This window comes from Rhinichthys klamathensis, unplaced genomic scaffold (assembly GCF_029890125.1).
Source record: "Rhinichthys klamathensis goyatoka isolate OS25496 unplaced genomic scaffold, OSU_Roscu_1.1 h1tg000019l_1, whole genome shotgun sequence".
Classification (NCBI taxonomy): domain Eukaryota; kingdom Metazoa; phylum Chordata; class Actinopteri; order Cypriniformes; family Leuciscidae; genus Rhinichthys; species Rhinichthys klamathensis.
In genome coordinates this window covers 4,856,675-4,879,985 of record NW_026606570.1, presented here as the reverse complement: position 1 = coordinate 4,879,985, position 23,311 = coordinate 4,856,675, and the positions used below count along the sequence as shown (strand labels likewise).

General features: G+C 38.5%; 1 protein-coding gene across 1 annotated transcript; it reads right to left on the bottom strand.

Moving 5' to 3' along the window:
• Positions 1–1,788: 1,788 nt before the first annotated feature.
• Positions 1,789–21,323, bottom strand: qsox2 (quiescin Q6 sulfhydryl oxidase 2). Its single transcript, XM_056236579.1, has 12 exons — positions 21,061–21,323; positions 14,527–14,627; positions 12,420–12,468; positions 12,203–12,308; positions 11,928–12,018; positions 5,577–5,722; positions 5,342–5,485; positions 4,549–4,678; positions 4,297–4,419; positions 3,970–4,120; positions 3,542–3,730; positions 1,789–2,490 (listed from the first exon to the last, which is right to left on the bottom strand). The coding sequence occupies exons 1-12, from the start codon at positions 21,293–21,295 to the stop codon at positions 1,979–1,981; spliced, it is 1,977 nt and encodes a 658-aa protein (XP_056092554.1). The 5' UTR covers positions 21,296–21,323; the 3' UTR covers positions 1,789–1,978.
• Positions 21,324–23,311: the final 1,988 nt, after the last annotated feature.

The window sequence follows — 23,311 nt, the reverse complement described above, 5'->3', positions numbered from 1 at the left end:
TGTCTCTTGAAGAAACTGCCCTCAAACTTTGTTTCCAGTGTGAAATGCACACAGTCATTGACGAAAATGTCCTCTTCCAGTCTGAAGAGATGAACATAGTTAGTTTAAATTTGGAAACAAGAGTGCCTGTGTAGACATCTGTTAAGTTGACAGCTGGAGCTCTAGTAGTGGACAGTGTTAGTATGGTCACATGTATGATGTCCCTGGGGAGAACAGACTGCAGTCTGAGCTGGTTGGGAAAGGAAACTCCATACTGCCTCCTAGAGGGTAGACACAGACTTACAGCAATAGAAAACTTGAATGACCTGTCAATGTGCTTAGACTTTAAGTTGCAGTTACACTGTGTTCTCAGAATGGCACATTCAACTGTTCTCCTGAAAAATGATCATTTAAGAATTGCTGCTCAGAAAATGCATCTCAAAATGAAACCTTTACACCCTATGTTTTACACCCCATGTAACAGAAAATTATAATGGTGCTATATAAAATATTCATGGCTAAAAAAAAACATCAAATGCGTACAAGTTTGTGTTGCATTGTTTGTAGTTATGAACTCAGGAATTACACATTTTTGTTTGAAAGACAACTTCTTTATACAACTCCCCTGTAAGGAAAAACTACATATATACAGAATATCCCCCCCCCCCCCCCCCCCCCCTCCCCTCCAAAAAAAAAAAAAAAAAATCTTTACATAAAAAATATAATTCTTAAAAGTACAGGAAGTAATAAAAAAACTTGAAATAATAATGGTAAAACACAATGTAATTAATAGCCATTCATTTGGAGCAGCTTAGAAGGCCATGTGCACAATGTCACAACACAGAAGCCACATTTTTTAATATGCTTCATAAATATTTGGCCTCAGGTCTCCATTAACACTGCTTCGATAGATAGCGAAATCATGAGCTGAACACATTACCTCAAATCAGTCAAATGCTGATTAAAAAAAAATAAAACAAGTTCACAATATCAACACATTTTAATTCTGAACTTTGAATCCAGGTACTGCTGTAGTGATACTGTATGTTGAACAATGAATGGTCTGTGATCAGGAATCTTATGAATACATTATAATAATCTTTTCCCTTAGGGTTCAACATATTCTAGGAGCTCTACAACAAAATGCATTAATTGTTACAGTGTCTTGGACCAGTTTTTTTTTAAACGAGAGTTCCAGTTCAAAGGTTCAATTCTGCAATCTACAGAAAAGTAAAAAAAAGTTTTAACCGTTTCAATTGATATTATAAATCCCTCGCTGCAGAGTTACACCAATAAACCAACCAGATTTAAAAAAAAAAATGGAATTAAAAAATTGGAATTAAGCCACCTTTTCAAGTCAATAATAATAATAATAATAGTAGCTCTTCTTGTGACTTCACATGCAGAGTTAAAAAAAAAAACAGAGTTCAAGCAGCCTATTTAACAGATTTCAATGGACCATGAGAGTAACAAAACCGAGGGTTTTTCCACTGGTCATTGACAGGCAGTGTTATGTTTCACTGGCTTCTCAGCTAGCGACCTTGAGTGACAGAATAAATCAAGTTTCTCAAGTGTTTCTGGACCATCAATTAGAAATATGGGGACAGAGTGACATTCATAGAGAGCAATATATACCCTATGAGAAACTAACTTAGGATATATTATTTCAATAAAAATCTAGATAAATAATGTAGAATATTCCATAAAAATATATTTTGACCTAGGTTGTTCCTTTTTACTGTAATAAAATAGTTTCTCATGTTAAATAATCCTCTCTGTTTAGGGTTGAGAAATCCTCGCTAACACGTGCTTGCTAACACAACTAGGCCTGAGCAGAGCTTTCATCAATCATTAGACAAGCTCTTCATTACAAAATACATCATAAAAACATCAACAACGCTCACCCCACCCCCCAAAAAATTAAAATAATCAAATAAATTAAAAGTCTCCTTCAACACTAGGCACCTTATTCACAGTTTTCCATTTCAGTATTCCACCACTATACATAAGGCCGGTAGTTTCTGCCTTTCCATCTCTTTGAGCGAAAGCGGAAGAAGAAGAACATGAACATGAGAAAGACGCAGGAGAGGGCGTAGAGCAGCACGCAGAGACTCATATCCACGCTGGAGAATCCCAGACCCAGGAACGTCATCCCTGGTCTGGCTTCTATCTGGACACCAGAGTGCTTCTCTTCCGCACCATTAATGCCAGTCCTCTTCTGATGTTTAGGAATATTCTCAGGAGAAGGTTTTAGGTTCTGGTTGAGGTGAACGTTGCTTTTAGGTTTGGTTATGGCTTTGGGTTTGTCAAGAGCCGGAGGGCCTGGCTCTGGTTGGCTGCTGCTGGAGTATTTTGGGGAGATGTTGGAAGCACCGTAGTGTTGTTTGAGGAAAGCCAGGACCATCTGTTCATCCCAGACATGAAGGCCTTCTTGCTCCTCATGGCATGTGGGACAGAGATCAGGAGTAGGCCACTGAGTCTTAGGAAACATGGGGTCCTCGCTCATTGAGCCTGCATAAAGAGTGCAATCTACTATGAGGGTGACGTGTGGTTTCATGAGTCATTCTTTCTTTTCTTTCCATCCTTTTTATTCCTCCCTTCTAGTATTTAATGTAATTTGTCATTTTTCTTATTTTGCCTTTCTTCCAGTCTTTTCTCTTTCTTCCCTTTTCCTTTCTTTCTTTCTTTCTTTTTCCCCAATCCAGTCCTAATTTTCTTCTTTCTTCCTTTCCATTTTTCATTCCTGCATCACGGTACTTATTTCTTTCTTTGTGTTTTTGTTTGTCTTTTTCCTTTCTTCCTTTCTGTCTCTTTTCTTTCCTTTCTGTTCTACTCTCTTCTCGTCTTTCCTTCTTTCTTCCCTCCTTTCTATTCCCTTTGCTTTTTCTTCCTTCACGTCATTTCTCTTTTTCTTGCTTCCAGTCATGCTTTCACTCTTCATGTCTTTTTTCCTTCCTTCCTTTTTGTTCTTTTTCCTTCCAGTCCTAATCATTCTCTCTTCCTTTCTGTGCTTCTTTTTCATCCTTCCTTCCTGTCTTTATTATCTACATATATTTCATTTCCCTTCTTCCTGTTCTTTTCCATCAAATCCTGATTTCATTCTGTATTCCCCTTCCCTTTCCTGTATTACTTTCTTTCCCCTTTCTGGTCTCTTTCCTTTTCTTCCAGTCCTCCTTTCTTTCTCGATTCATGTCTTATTTTGTTCCTTTCTTTCTGCCTGTCTTTTTATCCATTCTTCTTTCTTGCCCTGTTTCTTCTTTCTTCTTTTTCTTGTTCTCTCTATTGTCCTTTCTTTAATCCTACCCATTTTCCTCTTTTTCCTTCAGTACAGTATTTATGCAGAAATCTTTTGTAACATTATGTCTTTACTGTCACTTTCATTCAATTGAATGCATCCTTGCTAAACAAAAGTATTCATTTCTTAAAAAAAAAAAACCTTTTTGTAAAGTAACTTTTTAATCAGTAGTGTATATACTATGTCACCCATGAGATGGAGCAAGAACCTAAATGCACCAACATTTTGTAATGCAGTCATTTTACTTTAAATACCTTTCTGGCTTACCTGTCAGTCTTGCATTAACCTGGTTGTGCTTTCTCCACAGCCACAGTACTGCCTCATCAACAGACTTGACCTGGTTCAGAGACTCCTGAGCCATCTCCTCAAAATGCTTCCCACACTCCTGGCAACCAAAGAAGGTCCCAATGTAGCGCCGCATGGTTTGAAGCACTGCCAAAGGATCATCCTCAAACCCTGAGAGGAAGGTAGGTTTAAATTAATTAGCAATGTAGAAACATGAACTAATAGAAAACTTTACCAGATGACTGTTCTGCTTGGCCCAAACAGTGACATATTATATATATGCTTATATCACAGCAAAATGTATACTTAAAATGTAGCTTCAATTTAGTAATCTACAATCACAATTACAACTGATGAGATCTCAAATATGTTTCTGGTTGATTAAGAGGAAGGGATTTCCCTGCTCATACCAGTGTTGGCTAGAGCGTCGGGCCGGTTGGCAGCTTGCACAGTCAAAACGTGAAACAGTGTCCAGAGGGAGCAGGGATATCCTCTTAGTGCCACACTACTACCCTGGCATCCAACCCACTGCACTTGCTCACTCAGGAACAGGCCCGATATCTTAGAATAATACAAACAGAGCACTTTAAAACCACCAACAAACTGATCTATGCTCCTGTCACACACAAAAAAATGACATGTCATCAGGTAAAGAGACTTTATGAGGTATATGGAGCTTTTAATAGCAGGAGCAGCAGTGGTGAATGAACAAGTTGTTTAATGGGTGACACTCTTACCCTCATTTTGTTGTTAACTAGATCCAGAATAGCATCATAGGGGATCTTCTCCAAAGGTAAACTGACTAGCCATTCTAACAACGTCTCAAGAAGTTTCACCACAGACTGGCGACCTGGAAATAGCTAAAATCAAAAGGGCCAAGTAAGATACAACCCTGTAAATTTTAAAGCTCTAATGAAAACAATTTCAGTGTGAGAAGAAAGCTCAAGCTCAAGCGCAAAGAAAAAGTTGTGTTTGTGTTAAAACACTACCTTGGCAACAACTGTTATAAAGTCCTTGAAGGTTTTTAGTTCTTCTCCTTCTAAGGTCTTGTGGGTGGCCAGTTCAACCCTCAGTAGATAATGTAAGCCAGACTCCAGATCTGCCATGTATACCTTAGACCTGAAGAAACATTAATACTGGTTACCTCGTCTTACTTAAAATTAAATCAACAGCTAGTGAAAAGTTTGTGGGCATTCATTTCAACTGTTAAACTTCAGACATTTGGACTACTTAACATGTTACTGCAAATATACACTACTGTTCAAAAGTTTGGGGTCGGTAAGATTTTAAAATGTTTTTGAAGGAAGTCTCTCAGGCTCAACTACTCTGCATTTACTTAAATACAGTAAAAACAGTATTATTGTGAAATATTATCACAATTTAAAATAACCGTTTTCTGTTTGAATAGATTTTAAAATGTAATTTATTCCTGTGATCAAAGCTGAATTTTCAGCAGCAATTACTCTAGTCTTTACTGTCACATGATCCTTCAAAAATCATTCTAATTTGATTTGGTGCTCAAGAAACAATTTCTTATTATCAGTGATGAGAATGTGTCGTTTAATATTTTTGTGGAAACTGTGATATGTTTTTAAGGATTCTCTGATGAACAGAAAGTTCAAAACAGCACTGATTTAAAATAGAAATATTGTGTGATGTTATAAATGTCTTTACTGTTACTTTTGATTCATTTAATGGATCCTTTAATTTTTTTATTAAAAAAACAAAGCTTACTGACCCCAATTTTTTTAACCGTAGTATCTATATTAAAAAAAACCTCACTTTTTAAACTCTTTCCACTCCACCTGGGTTCCCTGCCCATTATTTCCAGGCTGATGACGCTGCAGGGATGAGGTGGACTGCTTCCTGTGGACTCCAGGGAGGAGTTTTAGGAAGGAGGAGAAGAAAAAGCGTAGCCTCTTCTGACTGTTAACACAAACAAAAACGTATCAACTGTGCATATACAGGGCTTCTATTTGGTAGACAACAATGAATTTAGCAGAGGTCGTTGACGTACACATTCATCACAGTGTGTGTGCCGTTGGGGTGGAAGAGGTATGCTGAGGGAACTGAATTAATCCCTAGTTTCTCCATTAGAAGTTTGTCTGAGCTCAGAGCTCTCTTCACTGCTATACCCTCATATGGCATTAGGTCCAAAATTACCTAGTTAAAAAAAAGATAAAGTGTTAAATTAGAGCATTACAATTCTAGCTGCATCACTAATTATGCCTAAAGGGATCATTTAGATCATCATCTACTCACCCACTCATCGTTCAAAACCTATGTTATTTTCCTTTTTCCATGGTACACAAAAGAAGTTTGGTTTATTGAATTGTCTAAAGGCATGGGTATACTTCATTTTCTGCGTTCCACTCTGTCTCACGCACAGCATAGTTTTAGTGTTGTTGTTGTTTTGTTTCATTTGTTAACATTAACTGAATTAGTTAACTTTAACTAAAAATGAACAATACTTCTACAGCATTTATTAAACTTAATGTTAATCTCAACATTTACTACTAGATTTTTAAGGTCATGTTAGTTGTTAGTTCATGTTAGATAATGCATTAACTAATGTTAACAAATGAGACCTTATTGTAAAGTGTTAACCAAAATTTAAATAAGTTAAAGACTCATACTGCAAAATTAGACTACAACATTCAAGCTCAAAAGGACAAAAATTTACTTTAAAAGTGGTGTGCATATTTTCTAAAACGATACAATAGCTTTTGTGTAAAAAAAAAAAAACTCGGTTACTAACGTAACCCTCGTTCCTTTGATGGAGTGAATGGAGATACTGACATTAGGGGTCTTTTACTTGGGAGCCCCTATTACAGCTGTGTTTTACAAAAAAAGGCCCCCAGAGATGGTGTTCCGGCCATTCAGAAGGTAGTTCAAGGTTGTGGTAGGAGGGACATAATGCCTTTGTTACCTCCATCAGGGAATGAGGGTTAAGACAGTAACCGAGATGTTCCCTCTCTATCAGTCACGTTCGACATTATGTCGATGCTGACATTAGAGGTCCCTATAGAAAGTGACACAACTACTGAACTGTGTTACACGTGTCAGCAAAGCAGATGCTGACAAGCTGTAGCGTGCCAGTAACAAAATGGCCTCGCCCAACCGTAACATTCCCAATGCCCCATGTAAGTTTTTTTTCACACTGGGAAAGCGTGCCTAGTCCGGTTGAAAAGAGAGGCCACATCCTACCCATAGGGAGGTACATGTGTGATATACACATATGGACTGACCCACAGGGAAGTGCTACATATGGACGAATCTCTGCGGTAGGTCCTACCTGGAAAGGTTTGGAGCTACAGAGTGGCCAAAACCGGAGCAGGGCGAGCAGCACTGCCAGCAACTCCAAGCAATTGATATGCCACTGCAGTTGAGGTCCTGTCCAGGAGCCCGGGCTGTGTGCCCGCTGCATACAGCCCCCCAGCCAATTCTGGAGGCATTCGTTGTAACAACAACGTGCTTGGACACTTGTTCTAAGGGCACTTCCGCCCATAGAAAAGCAAGGTCCGACACCAAGGGCTGAAAGTTCAGTGACAGATTGGTGTGATGGTCACACGATGTGTGCAGTGGCTTCATGCACATCTCGGGACTTGGCTGTGCAGCTAGCGCTGAACGGTCTCATTTGCATCAATCCAAGCGGCGTTACTGCGGCTGTGGATGCCATATGCCCCAGGAGCCTCTAAATTGTTTCAGCGGAACCGCTGTCTTCCCCCTGAACGTATTCAGGCAGTTCAGCACTGACTATGCGCGCTCATTCGTGAGACGCGCCGTCATATTGACCGAGTCCTACTCCATTCTGAGAAAAGAGATGTTCTGCACAAGGGGGCACTGGGTCCTGAGCACCAGGTTCCTATGTTTGCACAACGAATCTTAAGAGTGAGCTTGAATGAGCTAGCTGTTGAGATGATTAAGAATGCGAATGCCCACTTCCCTTAACAGGACAAGGGCAGCCTCCGCAACTTTGGTAAAGATGTGGGGAGACAGGGACAGCCCAAAGGGGAGGACCTTGTACTGGTATGCCTAAACCCTCGAAAGCAAATTGAAGTAACGTCTGTGTCGAGGCAAAATCGAGACATGGAAGTATGTGTCCTTCAGGACGATCACTGCAAACCAATCTTGGGGGTGAACGCATGTGTGCATGCGCTTCTGTGTTAGCATCTTGAACGGGAGCTTGTGAAGGATACAATTCAAGACTCACAGATCCAAGAATAGCTTTAACCCACCAGCTTTCTTGGGTACGATGAAGGGCTGTAAAACCCTGACTTCAGCTTGGCTGGAGGGACAGGCTCTACAGGACCGCAATCTTCGCTCACAGGACAAGGGCATCTTTGCCTGCCACAGAGGTAAATAGGACGCTGCTGAACCTGTGGGACGCCTGGCGAACTGGATTGCATAGCGGAGTCTGATTGTCCAAATGAACCAGCTGGATGGTCTGGGAAGCACTAGCCAGGCAGCCAGTCTCCGTGTGAGCGGCACCAGTGGGACAACTGACATACCCGCGGAGGGGCAGCGAGGAGGAGACTGAGGAAATTGAAAGTTTGGGTACCGCCGGTCAATGGAAATGAACTCTTTTAACCTTTAGGCGCTATTCAGGGTCTTTTATTTTTACCCCAAATGACGTTTGCTGGAACTGAAACTTGACACTTGCTAGCTCTACAAAAAACATTTATTGGAATGATATCTGGTTGTATGTTAGCATGAAAAAAAGTCACACTCAGGGTTTCGGGGTCTCTAGAGACCCCAGACAAATAAAATGTGATCTTGTAACATATAATTTGTATTATCTCTTACTTTAGTAATGTTTTTACTTTACATTTGTACATTTTTGCAGTGTTGGGGGGGGATTTAAGGTATTTTTTTAATTAATATAAATACATTAAATAAAGGAGAAATATATATAAAAATATATACTTTTTTATATTTGTCAAATAAAAAAAAAACATAATCAGCCACAAGACAGAACACAAATACATAGAAGTGAAGTGGCAATGATACTTCAGTACAAATAAAAGCTAAATTTTAAAAGTCATTTTTTATTGTTATAGAAATTATTTTATAATGTCTGAACATAAATAACACTTGAAAAAAAGTGAAAAGATGTATACCCATGAGGAAATGGTAAATGAGCCAGTGTGTAATGCTTTGAAGCCATCTGAAGCCGGCTGAAGTTGAAATTACATGTTATTTTAATAAATAAATAAAAAGTGTTTGTTCTCCAGTTGATGGCAGCAATCTTCAATTAAACCATGTCATATTGTCCATGTTATCTCCATGAATGACAATGAAAAATATATTTTTTTACATTTATTTATATACCGGTAAATGTAAAAAAAAAAAAAATAACTTTAATCCCCAAAACACTGCACACATGTAGAGAAAACAACAAAGTGAGTGATATTATATTAGTTAAAAATTTACATTATTATGTTACAAAATCACATTTTATTGCCTGGGGTCTCTGGACCCCAACATCCTGAGTTTATATTAAAAACTAAGTGCATTAGGGTTAAACTAAACAAAAGAGTCTCCTCCCGGCCATGGGGGAGAGGAGTGGTGCGATCACCACCTCCTGGTTCAGAGCAACTGAAGGCAATTTAGCGGCAGCCTGAGGAACGGGCTCTGTCACCTTCCTGCGGGGGGCTCAACGTTACGGCCAAGTTGTTGCTTCTGGCTGTGCCAGAACAGGTGTAGAAGCCACAGTGGGACGCACTCGGAGACCAGCAGACTGGGGGCCAGGCCTCGGCGGCGGTGGAATCATGTCCGTATGATGTGTTTAATGGCCTCCGTCTGCTTTTGGAGTGCGGGGCAAAGTCCTCGATAGTGTCTCTTAAAGGGGGAAATCACTGCGCTTAATGCCATAGGGTGTCCAGCAAGAGAGATTCTCCTCTTTTTAAGCTCTTTGAGCGATTGGAAGAGTAATCGCTGTCAGCAACCACTCAGTTCTGAAGCAAAAATCTAATGAGTGTGTGCAGGCCACCATCATACCCGTATGTCCGGGGAGTGGCTAGGCATGAAAATTCCACTGGCCAATTTTGTAAAACTCTGAGGTGATTGGGGCTCCGAAGTAAGACCCCTAATGTCAGTAATGACCTAACGTCGAACATGACTGAGAGAAAGGGAACAATCTACATTTCTGTGATTTTTCACTAAAAATCTTGCTTTCCACTAGGTCTGATCTGGTCCATTCATGAACATTAATCTGGGAATTTGATAGTGGCATGCTCTACCATTTGAGCTACACAAGACTTTGGTTCTGTTGTGTATAATTAATGTGCCACTTTTGATAACATGGAAGAAATCGACAGGACGAAAGGCAAAATTAACCTTCTGAATAACAAATAACTTAAATTTCTATTTGTTTCTCACACAAAATCATACTGATTTCAAATAATGGTGCACAGATCATGGGAACTGGAGGCTAACAACAATCATCATATTCGTATTTATTTTTTTAAATCGCCCCTTGCCTCATTTGTACCAGTTTTAAACCCTATTGCACCACACTGTAAAATTACAAATAAGAATTTACATTGTGAAAGATCATCCAGTGTTTCCCATTAACTACCTAGACTCTGGCGGCCCACCATAGTCTTCTCTGTGCCGCCACAATTTCACAAAATATTTGAAAACTTCTCATAATACCATAAAAGGTCTCTGTTTTTTTGCACCATTGCTTTTGCAAAGTATCTGTCAAATGAAATAAAATCGAAGGCGTGATATGGCTTTGTGCCCATATCAAATCACAAAAGACTTTGATTGAATTAAATAAAAGTTACGCATTATTTGTCATATTTGCATAATTTCCAACATTTTTGTGGACAGTTGATTGCAGCGTTTCACTAGATTTATGAGACGCGATTGTAAACCTGTTTTCACAGATATTATAATATATAGGCCATTACTGTCATACGAATAATAATAATAATACTAATTATTACTATTATATTATAATTGTTCGGCTTCCTAAAGCATCAGTGTGAATGTAATGTGGACAGACAATATATCACAACTAAAAAGAAGATAGAGTCTCCGTTAAAGTTTAGGTACAAGTCAATGCACAGACTTTTTTCTTCATTCAGTTTGTACACTGAACATGGGTAGGAGCTGAACTCTTAAAGTGCACCAGATTGAGGAATTTAACTTTAAAATGTACAAAATTTTCTTTTTATGTGAGCCCCCATAGTCTCACAAAATCCTGTGGGAAACACTGGATCACAATTTATTAGAACCTACAAAAGAAAGGCATAAAGAGTTCTTTTGTCACTAAAAAACATCAGTCACACCACTTACAACCAGTAAACAGAATGAGGGTTCAATGTTTCAAAGACTCTATAGCTGTAAAATGTTATAATACTGTACAGCGATTCAGCTGAAACACAATACTTACCCAGGAATGGGCACATTACAGTTCATACACATTTAGTGTCAATAAAGCAAAATGGCATACACATCTGAATTAAGGCATGTGTCATCTGAAGCCGTGAATGCTTACAACAATAATTTGCCCTCCAGTGCCGCAGTATAATTCTTATGTATGATTTTATGCCTGCTACAAAAAAAAAAACTATATATTAGGGCCGGGACTCGATTAAAAAAATTAATCTAATTAATTAGAGGCTTTGTAATTAATTAATCGAAATTAATCGCATTTTAATCGCATAAATATTTGACCTGAGAACTGTGAGAAGTAATTTTTTTCACATGGATTTTTAGTATACCATTGAATAATGACTGCATACATAAGCTTAAGCAACAAAATATTGTTTATTTTTGTTCAACCAAGTCCAGCAGACCAGTGCAATTTTTGCCATTAAGTGTAGCAATAGCATATTGCAACAAAATAGCATATTGCTACACTACACTAATAGCAATAGCGAATTCCTTGTTGCATAGCTTGCACACAACCATGCTCTTATCGACGCGTCCATCCGTTCGTTTTTTGTAACAACATTTCCCAGCCACCGGTCAACCAAAGCGATCTCGTCAGCTTCTTCGTCATGAATGCTAGTTGGTGCGCCAGTATAATCGGTCCGCCGAAACTCATCCAGTGAGAAACGTTCCGCGGTGCAAAAACAAGTGCGATTAAAAATAATTTTTTGTGTAATTAATTAACGCGTTAAAGTGTGTAATTAATTAATCTTAATTAACGCGTTAAAGTCCCGGCCCTACTATATATATATATATATATATATATATATATATATATAGAAATGAAAATCAATCAGCTGATTAAAAGTAATATCAGCCAATAACAATTACATTAGTATGGAATGACATATGGGTGAGTAAATGATGACATCTGATCTTATACTGCTTTCCTACAAAAACGTTTTGTTTTATCTGTTTTTCATACCTCTCTCCCTATATAAGAGTCTCCGTCCTCAACTATAACTGCAGTATAGAGCTCCGTTTTCTTCCCCATTAAGGACAGGATGTCCTCAGACCTGCAACAGATGACAAACTCAATGTTTTTAAATAGGAAACTGAGACACATTCCATTTATGTCTAGAAACTAAACAAACATCTCTAAATGTCCCTCTTAAAGCTGGAGGCAGAACATGTTAAATATTAAACACAGATGGAATTGAACATGTAAAAAATAGGAGGTAATATTGTAGATTTGGGCACCTGTCAGGGTCAAGGGGAGGGCAGCCCACAGGCCAGTTTTGTCTAGTGTGGTTTTGGAGGAAGTTCACCATCAACTGCCTCACTGTCTGTAGCTCTCTGTCAGCCCCTAACAGTACACAAATAAAACAAAATCAGAAATACAAGTTAAATCCACAATAATAATAATCACTGAAACAATCATTTCAATTCTAATCAGAGCAAAAATGATGAAACCCACCTCGATATGTCTTCCCCAAATCATTTGTGGTATCATGTGCCTTAAAATACTAAAAAAGAAAAAGACATTATTCCTAAATGAAAAGTACAAAAACAACATGTCCTATGTGTGTCCATTTCAAAACCAGGCATGTTTCCAGGCAATTTGGAAATTTGATAAGGGTGTAATAATACATTTTGTCTACAGTATGGTTACCCTGGTTTCAGGTTTACCTGATCTCGATCAGACATAGATAAGACATGTTATAGTGCACAACAAAATAGAACAGAAGGCAGGAATCTTGTTTCGTCAAGTTAACTTGACACATCATTTTAAAATGCAGAGATTGCGACAGGACATTGAATAAACAGTATAAGAAACATGCTGCATGCAATAAACAAATATAAAGATGCAACAGTTCTGAAAGGTTTTGTACTCTGCTAACTGTCTGACAGCAAGCACAGAATCTGTCAGCACGCTAATAAAATGACCATCTCATTTCAAATAAAAAATAAATAATCGAAATTCAAATAATTGAATCACCCTCTCTAATTTACTAGTATTTTGTTAGAAAACTAGTTGACTAGGAGACTATTGTAACATCCTTAATTTATGAGATGCTTATGTTGAATGTATAGCTAGTATGTATAGCAGAAGTTTGAGCCAATGAGATTTGAATATGGGCGGAGCTACCCAGCATAATGCCACAAAATAAAAACCAAGCTTTGTTAGGACAAGGTGTGTGTAGTATCGTCTACAACAGTGTAATTCAAATGGCGGACCTTGGTTCCACCCGCATGGTTGTTTATGGTAATGATCTTTAGGAGCTGTATCTATAATATTTTTATCTAGAGCCAAAAGTGCTTCATTCAAGCCCTTTCCGCTTCGTGTGCGTTGCTTCTCTTGCTCCCTCGCTAAGAGCTGCAGACGACGCAGTTATTTTAACAAAAGTAGTAGAAAATGAGAATGCAGCAAATACAATTATTGTAATCTGCCATACAGATGACTCTGACCGTTTAACAAAACCAGGTTTGAGACAAGTTAATGTGTGGCGTCTTTTTTCATACATTTAGCATTATTAATCAGCATATAAAGAGCATTTCCTAATAAACGATGTTAGAATTTGGCAAATTATTTAGAGATGGCAAGGCAAAAAACAACAACAACAACTTTCAAATTACTAGTTAACTTTGTTTTGTCCTCATGATGAGTTTTTCGATTATTAGATTATGTACATTGTTTGTTATAGTAGTTTATTGCTTTGAGCAAAATATAAAAATGGTCTATTCTTTTCTTAAGAGGTAAACCCAGTATGTTTTCTCAGTCCCATGGCCTTATGTGGCATACACAAATGTGTCTTAAAGTAAAATAAAAAATAGCCTGTTAAAACATCTGATCTAACCTTTTTATATTCATATCCAGTTGGGTGAAATATTTACTTGTTTGGGGAAATTGTTGGTAAAAATTCTTAGACATCACTGTAAAAGTATTACTGTTCCAAAAAAGTATTATCCGGATCTACAACTGGGAAGGAAATATAGAGACCGAACCTCTTGGAACTTTAATGGAATACCCCTGCCTGGTCTACAATAATATGACAATTGTTGTTTTAATGATGTGCCAGCTGACATTAGAGACTCACACAAGACGTTAATATTGTGAGTTAGATTTCTGACACAATATTGTCAGTATCGTCTCTTTCGCCAACGAAATCACATCAGAACTGCTGTGCATCTCTGAGCAACACACTTAACTGAATGAGTCAGTGTTTTTAAACAAATCAGCTTTGTATGATGTGTTGACGTCATTTCCACTGAAACAGGAAGCCAAGGCAGGACATATTGAATGGCCCTTCCCCCTTTTCAAATAGCCAATAGCCTCACAGACTGAAAGTCGTACTTGACAGCACCATGGAACCGAATCCAAGCGCTAAGTTTTGAATGCTTTCATTCTTTTGGAACACAGCAGCTTATTCATAACCCTAAGATATTCATACTAAAAAACTTACATTTTGATTTCAGGGGGCCTTTAAAATTATTTTGGCAATATCCCAAGCCCCTAGTTAAGACTTATTGTATATAGGTTTAATCTGTTGAACGAATAAATAGCACAATTTGCACAAACATACTCTGAAGGTGGGGTAGAAGTGGATTCCGAACTCCTTACAGATGTCGAAGTTCTTCTCATGAGCACAATCCAGAACTCCAATACGAATGGCCTGTGCCCAGTCTATGAGAGTAGAGAGACATGTCAAACATGTTAACCCAAACATTTAGTCGTCAATTACTAGCTCACCCTCATGTTGTTCCAAACCCATAAGACTGTCCCTCCACCAAAACTGACTACAAGTTCATAAAGAGATCATAAAAGTAATCCATATGATTCGAGCGGTTTAATCCAAATCTTCTAAAGATACCCAATCACTTTATGTGAATAAAAGCATAAATTAAATTTGTTCATCATATAAACTCATCACAAAGTTCACCTAATTAACTTTTTGAAGCGTCAAAGTTTTGGTGAAAAGGACTTTCGATGGAGGGACAGAAATATCTTCAATTGTGTTTGAGGATGAACAAATGATTTAGGAGGCTGGAAAGACATGAGAGTAAGTAAATAATGACAGAATTTTAATTTTTGGGTGAACTATCAACAAAATCAAATATTACTATTTTATATTAAATGTCTTTAATATTTACTAACATTTAAATTAACCATTTGATACAATGCACTTATTGTGTACATATATGTTTTTACATTGTACTTATATTTAAAAAAATACCTGCAAGTAATTACAGCTACAAATTAATTTCTGTAATTACATCTATAATTGCACTGTTGATGCTTCCTTTTTAAAATTACACTTTAACCCATCCTTAAACTTAACCATACCATGAAACATGCCCCTAACCTTACCTGTATCCCACCTCAATAGCATCAAAAGTGTTTTGCAATACAACATTAACACAATATGAAAATGTTTTATGCAAGTATGTAGTAGTTAAAGAGACAATATAAAGTGTGACCAATTAATATAAGTGATGTGTAATATCAATACTTGAATGAAATGTCTAAAAAGAACAGAAATAAAGGCATACAGCCGCAATGCAAAGAGGTAAATGAGCGTTTTTAGAGACTTGAGCCTAGTTATATTACTTCATTTGTGTTGTATAACACATGCTGACGTCCACGCTAAAATGTCTTATCGGCATTGGCACCCAGAACAGCTGCCAGATAGCCTAAGAGGACAGGAACTCTGGCTGAAAGCCTAAAATCATTTGATGCATAACATGGTTTTGAAATCTGACATCAGAAACGTACTAAAACTTTGTGAGACGAAGTAGTCTTTCTCCCTCAAAGCAAGATTTTATACACTGCATAAAGAGTTTCTGGAGCCAGGTGGTTTGTTTTCAATGCAAACTCATAAACTCTGTGAACAGCTGTAAAACCGGTCTCCGAAAAATGAAACAGATGGGGTGTGATGAAAGCAGCTTATTTAAAAATGTTTGGATGAGAGAGAGAGGAGGGACAGCCGGGGGCACTTTATCCCTCTATTCTTCACCTGAGGGTGGGACACTGTGGGTTTTAGGATGTGTGGGGGAATGCACAGCGGGGTTGCGTCCTCACAATAGGGACATCTGACCCTCATTGTGAAGGTAACAGCTGGTAGGCGGCCACTCGCGAGCCACCCAGCCGACAGCTTGTGCCAACAAAGGCAGACTGAAAGCATTCAACAGAAGACTTGTCCTCGCAACTTTAGTCATCCAAAGGCCACAATCATCTAGTCCTTTTTTCCAGTCCACTGAAGAAGAAAAGCAAGGCATGGCATTCCAGAACATATATACCGTATGATATGATAATGGCACATACATTTGTGAGTCAACAGTACTAATTCTTAAAATAATTACCAACACATACGTTATTTTAGTACAAGAATAAGGTAATCATTCAGTTCCATAGTCCAAAAAAACTGCATGCCCATTGCCAATTGAAGATCTGGGATTTAAAATCCCATTCAAACATTCAAAATAAAAGCTTTGAGGATTTAAATAATAATAATAATAAAAAAACAAAGAAAAGTTATAAAAGAAAGAAAAATATCAAGGGATAGTACAGCCAAAAATAAATATTCTGTCAATATCTTTTAAGTATTTTGAAAAATGTCTTGGTGGACTATTTATTTTGTCCATAAAGTGAAAAAAAAAAAAAAAGTCACCAAAACAGTTAAGTTACCAACATTCTTCTAAATATATTATTTGTGTTTCACAGAAAAACAATCATATAGTCACACAAGTTCGGAATGAATTGAGGGTGGGTACATTTTGGCAGAATATTAATTTTTGGGTGAACAATTTCTTTAAGATTCATATTGTAGCTTCCCTGGACTAATATATATATATATATATATATATATATACACACACACACTCACCTAAAGGATTATTAGGAACACCTGTTCAATTTCTCATTAATGCAATTATCTAATCAACCAATCACATGGCAGTTGCTTCAATGCATTTAGGGATGTGGTCCTGGTCAAGACAATCTCCTGAACTCCAAACTGAATGTCAGAATGGGAAAGAAAGTGATTTAAGTAATTTTGAGCGTGGCATGATTGTTGGTGCCAGACGGGCCGGTCTGAGTATTTCACAATCTGCTCAGTTACTGGGATTTTCACGCACAACCATTTCTAGGGTTTACATAGAATGGTGTGAAAAGGGGAAAACATCCAGTATGCGGCAGTCCTGTGGGCGAAGATGCCTTGTTGATGCTAGAGGTCAGAGGAGAATGGGCCGACTGATTCAAGCTGATAGAAGAGCAACTTTGACTGAAATAACAACTCATTACAACCGAGGTATGCAGCAAAGCATTTGTGAAGCCACAACACGTACAACCTTGAGGCGGATGGGCTACAACAGTGAAAGACCCCACTGGGTACCACTCATCTCCACTACAAATAGGAAAAAGAGGCTACAATTTGCAAGAGCTCACCAAAATTGGACAGTTGAAGACTGGAAAAATGTTGCCTGGTCTGATGAGTCTCGATTTCTGTTGAGACATTCAGATGGTAGAGTCAGAATTTGGCGTAAACAGAATGAGAACATGGATCCATCATGCCTTGTTACCACTGTGCAGGCTGCTGGTGGTGGTGTAATGGTGTGGGGGATGTTTTCTTGGCACACTTTAGGCCCCTTAGTGCCAATTGGGCATCGTTTAAATGCCACGGCCTACCTGAGCATTGTTTCTGATCATGTCATTCCCTTTATGGCCACCATGTACCCATCCTCTGATGGCTACTTCCAGCAGGATAATGAACCATGTCACAAAGCTCGAATCATTTCAAATTGGTTTCTTGAACATGACAATGAGTTCACTGTACTAAAATGGCCCCCACAGTCACCAGATCTCAACCCAATAGAGCATCTTTGGGATGTGGTGGAACGGGAGCTTCGTGCCCTGGATGTGCATCCCACAAATCTCCATCAACTGCAAGATGCTATCCTATCAATATGGGCCAACATTTCTAAAGAATGCTTTCAGCACCTTGTTGAATCAATGCCACGTAGAATTAAGGCAGTTCTGAAGGTGAAAGGGGGTCAAACACAGTATTAGTATGGTGTTCCTAATAATCCTTTAGGTGAGTGTATATATATATATATATATAAACTAAATAGAGTTTGTAGCAATAAAAATGGTTGAAATGAAAAATGGAACCACCTGAAAACTGAAACTCACTACTGATCTCAGACTTTGAACGTCACTGTACTGTAGGTCACAATCCCTTTACCATGGGGGTCATAAAGCAGCAAACACCAGTGAGAGAGACTGCTGAAGCTGTGAGACAGAACTGACCCTCCCTAATTTCACAGCTCTACCACTTTTAGCATCTTTGCGACAAGGTGTTAAATGCATTTGCCCTCATTTAGATTGAATGTGTCAGTCTACAGTGACCTTTTCATTGCCATCATCCTTCACGGCACCCAACACAAGTGGCTTCCTCCAGAACACCATCAGTCCTTTAGCTCAGACAGCACGGCAGACACGTAGCGCTACTGTCTAAGCATTTTTATTAGCAATTAGTCTGGTCTTGTAGCTCTGAGGTCTGAAGAGAGTTAATGCTAAACTCATTATTTATTCAGAATGGCTTTGGAAGCCACAGCTTGATAGAGGTGGGCTCTCCCCATCCACAATCCCTGATATGATGGTAAAGTGCTTTGGGTGTACAGTAGATATGAAAGCGCTATATAAATGTCTCATTCATTCATTCATTCATCCAACCAGAGCTGCTAAGAGAAAGCACTCAAATATTTGGGTCTGTGTGGTCTAAACCTCTAAAATCAAATTCATCAGCAGGAAACTTTTGCTAGTGTTGACATGTGTTGAGTTCTTGTTTTTAGATCACGCAAAATATCAGAACCTTAAAACCGCTAATGTTATTTGTGTATCAGGGTTGTTGACATTTGTTGACATTTTGCGCTTGAAGTACCCCACATCACATGTTCTCTGATATTGGTTACTGGTCACATCATGACATGCATATTGTAATATGCATAATTTTGGTAATGTTATATTTTATTTTATTTTAAATTTGTATGATTTAACTAATGATTAGCTTAGCTTTTGATAAACTCACAAACCACCTGCAGTTCCTGCACAAACACAAAATTTGTGATTCGACTTTTTAAACACGTTTCCAACTTTTGATTATTTATTTTTAATTATTGTATAATTATCATGCAGAGTTGTATGATCTCACATTGAGAGAATTTGTACTTGCATCTGTTATACTGCAAGTCTAATAAAAAGATTAGTTCACCTGAAATTGAAAATTCTGTCATCACTTACTCACCCCTCATGTCATAAAACCTGTATAGCTTTCTACCTGCAGTATTTACAATATTGTGAATAACCTGTATAGTCTTTCATCTAACACTAATGGGGGAAAACTGAATAAATATAATCATCACTCTTTTTATGCAGTTACAATGAACAAGCACTGGAATATTCAAACTTCTAAAAGATGCGTTCTTCAACTTCCAAGGGCTGTGTATCGCCAAGATGTCGCTGGCGATAAAATACGTATTGATACAGGGGTTACAATATGATATATTGCGATACACTGCAATCCTGTAAGAAAGGCAATTTAATCCTAGATTTCATTTTATTTTATTTTGTTTTTTATTTTAGAAAAACTGTCATAAAGAACATGCCCAAAACCTGTTTAATTGTTTAGTAAAAACTGTTTATTTTATTTGATCAGAACAGTCAGTGGGATGATCTGCACTTGCATTTATTGGTCCCTATAACATACAATATCATTGAACTAATTTAAATAGTAAAGTGCTTGCAGGATTCCCTTTCAGTGATAAAAAAAAAAAAAGTCGGCATGAAACGGAAGTTGCAAAATGTGTTTTCTTCTCTATTGTGACGTATAGCGGAGTGAAACGACTTCTCGAACAAGAAAAATTGTAGGGCGAGATGTAATTTTTGTCCATCAGGAATTGACTGGCTCTTTGGATCGTGATCAGAGAAGAGATGTTGTTGCAAGAGGGATGAGAAGTTACTTGGATTAAAGATTAGGGAACATGAATTTAAGAATATGATGTGCATTGTGACACATAATTTATAATAAAATCTGCAATATTCCATAAAAACTAAGAATGGTCAAATGATTTAATGGTGACTTTAAGTCAAATCACCTGTATTTATATAGCGCATTTTACAATATTTCAAAGCACCTTTACAGTGATAACAGGAAAATAATGCAACAAAGTTTGTTCTCCTGTACAGCAGTTCTAGAAGAAAATAGCGTCATAGTCCAGCTCAAGTTCAGTGATGATTCATTTTTGTTGTAAAAAAGTTATTAATTTAGTTAATTTACATATGTATATAGCCACTCTGGAGAAAACAGTGATATCATCGTCAAGCTCAGTTCAATTCTCATATAATGGTGTCAATGCAGGCAGATCAATAATATTGTTGAATATTAAAACATCACTTAAAGTAAATATATTGTAGGCTACACTACCTGGAGACATGTAGCATTTCTAATAAGAGTGTGTGTTGTGGTTTAAACTTAAGGCTTTGGTCGCAGGGATAAACACAGATAACAGTCAGCAACACCTGTGGATTTATGCAGGTGTATCAACAAACCAGGGATAATCGACTTTCCATGGGTGTACTTAAGGACAAATGCACAAAAACACTGTAAGCCTCATTAAAACACACGTGACAATGTACAAGGAAATAGTATCATCATGGGATAATTATGGTAGAACCAGACAAAAAGCACTATCAGGAGAAAAATAAAATAAACTAACAAGTAGCCTACTATGTCATACTCTGATTCTGGAAATGAATCGTGGCAGTTCCATGTTTGGACATCCATTATGCCAATAACACGTCTAATGACAGTAACGCTACCTTGAAGTACCATGGTATTCTTGGATAATTCATTATGTTTATCAATCACAGTGCCATGGAATATAAAAAGTACCATGGTAGTACCATATGGTACCACCTCCACAGTAAGGTTAAGGTGATCATCCCAAATTAACTCAATACTATTTCTTGTAAACACGATGTGTGCCTGAAGTGAATGCCTCGATACTGTGTTCTTCTTCAAAAGAGTGCATAAACAGGAAGAGGATCAAAATCCACCTACCCTTCACGTCGCCGGCCAGTGCCTTCCATGTAGGAGAGTACTGGATACAGTGGCCACACCACGACGAGTAGAACTGAAGCAGCCAGGCGCTGGAGGAGTTGAACACGGACTGCTTCAGGCTGTCGCTGCTCAGTATAACCACTGGATCCTCTTCAGTGTACAATCGAGCTGGCTTACCCTGTCCGAACAGCAGCCCCATCAGAATACTGATCTTAACGCAAAACGCAACAGCCATTTGAGGCGATGGAGGAAACGCCGTTCAATTTGAAGCCACACACATAAATGAGTTATCTAACGTTACATTCGGAGTGATTCTGCTCGCTCCCCTGGATGACTACATTTAGTGGAGAGTAGACGTGAGTCTTCAAGAGCTTTGTCACTGCGCTACGAGAACGCAGACGCTTATCTAGCGCATCCTATCTGCGTATGGTCGACGCATAACATCTGGGGCGTTGACTGAATTATGATGGTAGGCCTACTCATGGTAGCATAGTCTAATGCAGGAAAAAAATAAGCTATTTGCCAACTTTTGAGTTTTGCTCGGCGTGAGATTTGTTGGGGGGGGGTGGGAGACGAGTGAGATTTGTTGACGGGGGGGGGGGGGGGGTCTCGCTCGCGCAAGGTCTCTCGCTCGCTCTACGCGGTTTGGAGCACAATCTCTGTCTCGCATGCACGCTCGCTCTAGATAACGGGAGATTTTTAACGAATTTGCGGTATAACTAGTCGATCACGAGTGGCTCAACAGGTAGATATATAGATAAACTCATCTTCCAGGCATTTGACCGACCGGGTTGACACTTCAGCGTGAGAAATCGGGAGTGTGGCGTGTGAGCGTGTGAAACCAATCAAATGCGGGTGTCTCACGGCCAATGCGTGAGAGTTGGCAGCTATGAATTATTTATATTATTATTGTTGTTTAAAAAATATTCACCACAAATGTTGCTATGAATTAAATACATTTCACCTTGATTGTATAAGGTACACAAACGCATAGATTGTTTTTGTAAATCAATAAAATGATTAGAAGAATGATTAAAGAGAGTAAATCCAGAGGTGTAAAGTCCAGATTCAGAAAGTAAAAGTCCTCCTCAGTATTTTGTTTCAATCACCTGGATTTGCTAATTAGCACAGTTTTTCAGCCAGGAGATAGAAAGTGAAATCAGCTGGCTGAGTTCATGGGTGGAATAAACATATGGCAGGACTTTTACTTTCTGACCCCTGGACTTTACACTTTAAATCTCACAAAAAACAAAGCAAAAAAAAAAAACAGGTTCACATCTTGTCAGTGCAGACAAGGGAAGAGGAGCACGGATCTCAATTACAGCAGACTTAGTTTATTTACACACAAAAAAGGCCACCCAGAAAGTGGATAACCTCAACTTTCGGTACCAAAAATGGAGGTAACTTTCAGGGTGTAAGTAGCCATAGCAACTTACTCTCTGAACATAACTGTTCCGGAGCAGGTTCTGTTCCAGCCAGGGTTAGTTTACTTCAGAGGTGTTCAGCGCATGTTTGATGAGGCTCCAGTGGGCGTGGCAGATTATCAAATGATCATTGCAATGCGGTAAAATTGCTTCTTCCCTGAAAAAAACAAACCAAAAGGTAAGGAGGTATCTGTACTAATTTCAGTATAAGCAGACTCAAAACGCCACTAAAGGTGACATCTTTTGGTAAAGGATAAAAGTTCCTTGTGGTTTCTCGGTTTGATCGATTTGACCAACCATAAACTAGGCATTTCGAGTTTGTGATAGTGCTTCCTATGGAGCAAATCGCTTACTGCCTGCTTATTATGGAAGGTGTAAAAAACAAAACAAAACAAAAAACAGAACAATAAAACGAATCGGTTACCTAACGTAACCTCGGTTCTCTCTAGAAGAGGGAACGAGTATTGCGTAAGCTAGCTTACGCTGCGGGAAAGATTCATCTTTGCTGAGAGTTTGAAGCCAAAAATTTTTTTCATAATTTGTATCCATTGACAACGCAGTTCCTCTGCGGCAGACCTAGAGCAGGCTAGCTAGCAGCTCATTGGTTCGCTCAGAGAGAACTGCTTAAGCCTATGGGAGAGCGGGGCTGAACCCGCTGCCAATGAGAGGCGCCCGCGCGCTCATTGCATTATGGCCCGCCAGAATGGGCGTGGCTATGGTGTATATAACAGTCTCTCCCAGGCTTATATGTTGATTCATTTCAGCGTGAAGCGAAACGCTAGTAGCGCAAGCACGGCCGGGAACGCAATACTCGTTCCCTCTTCTAG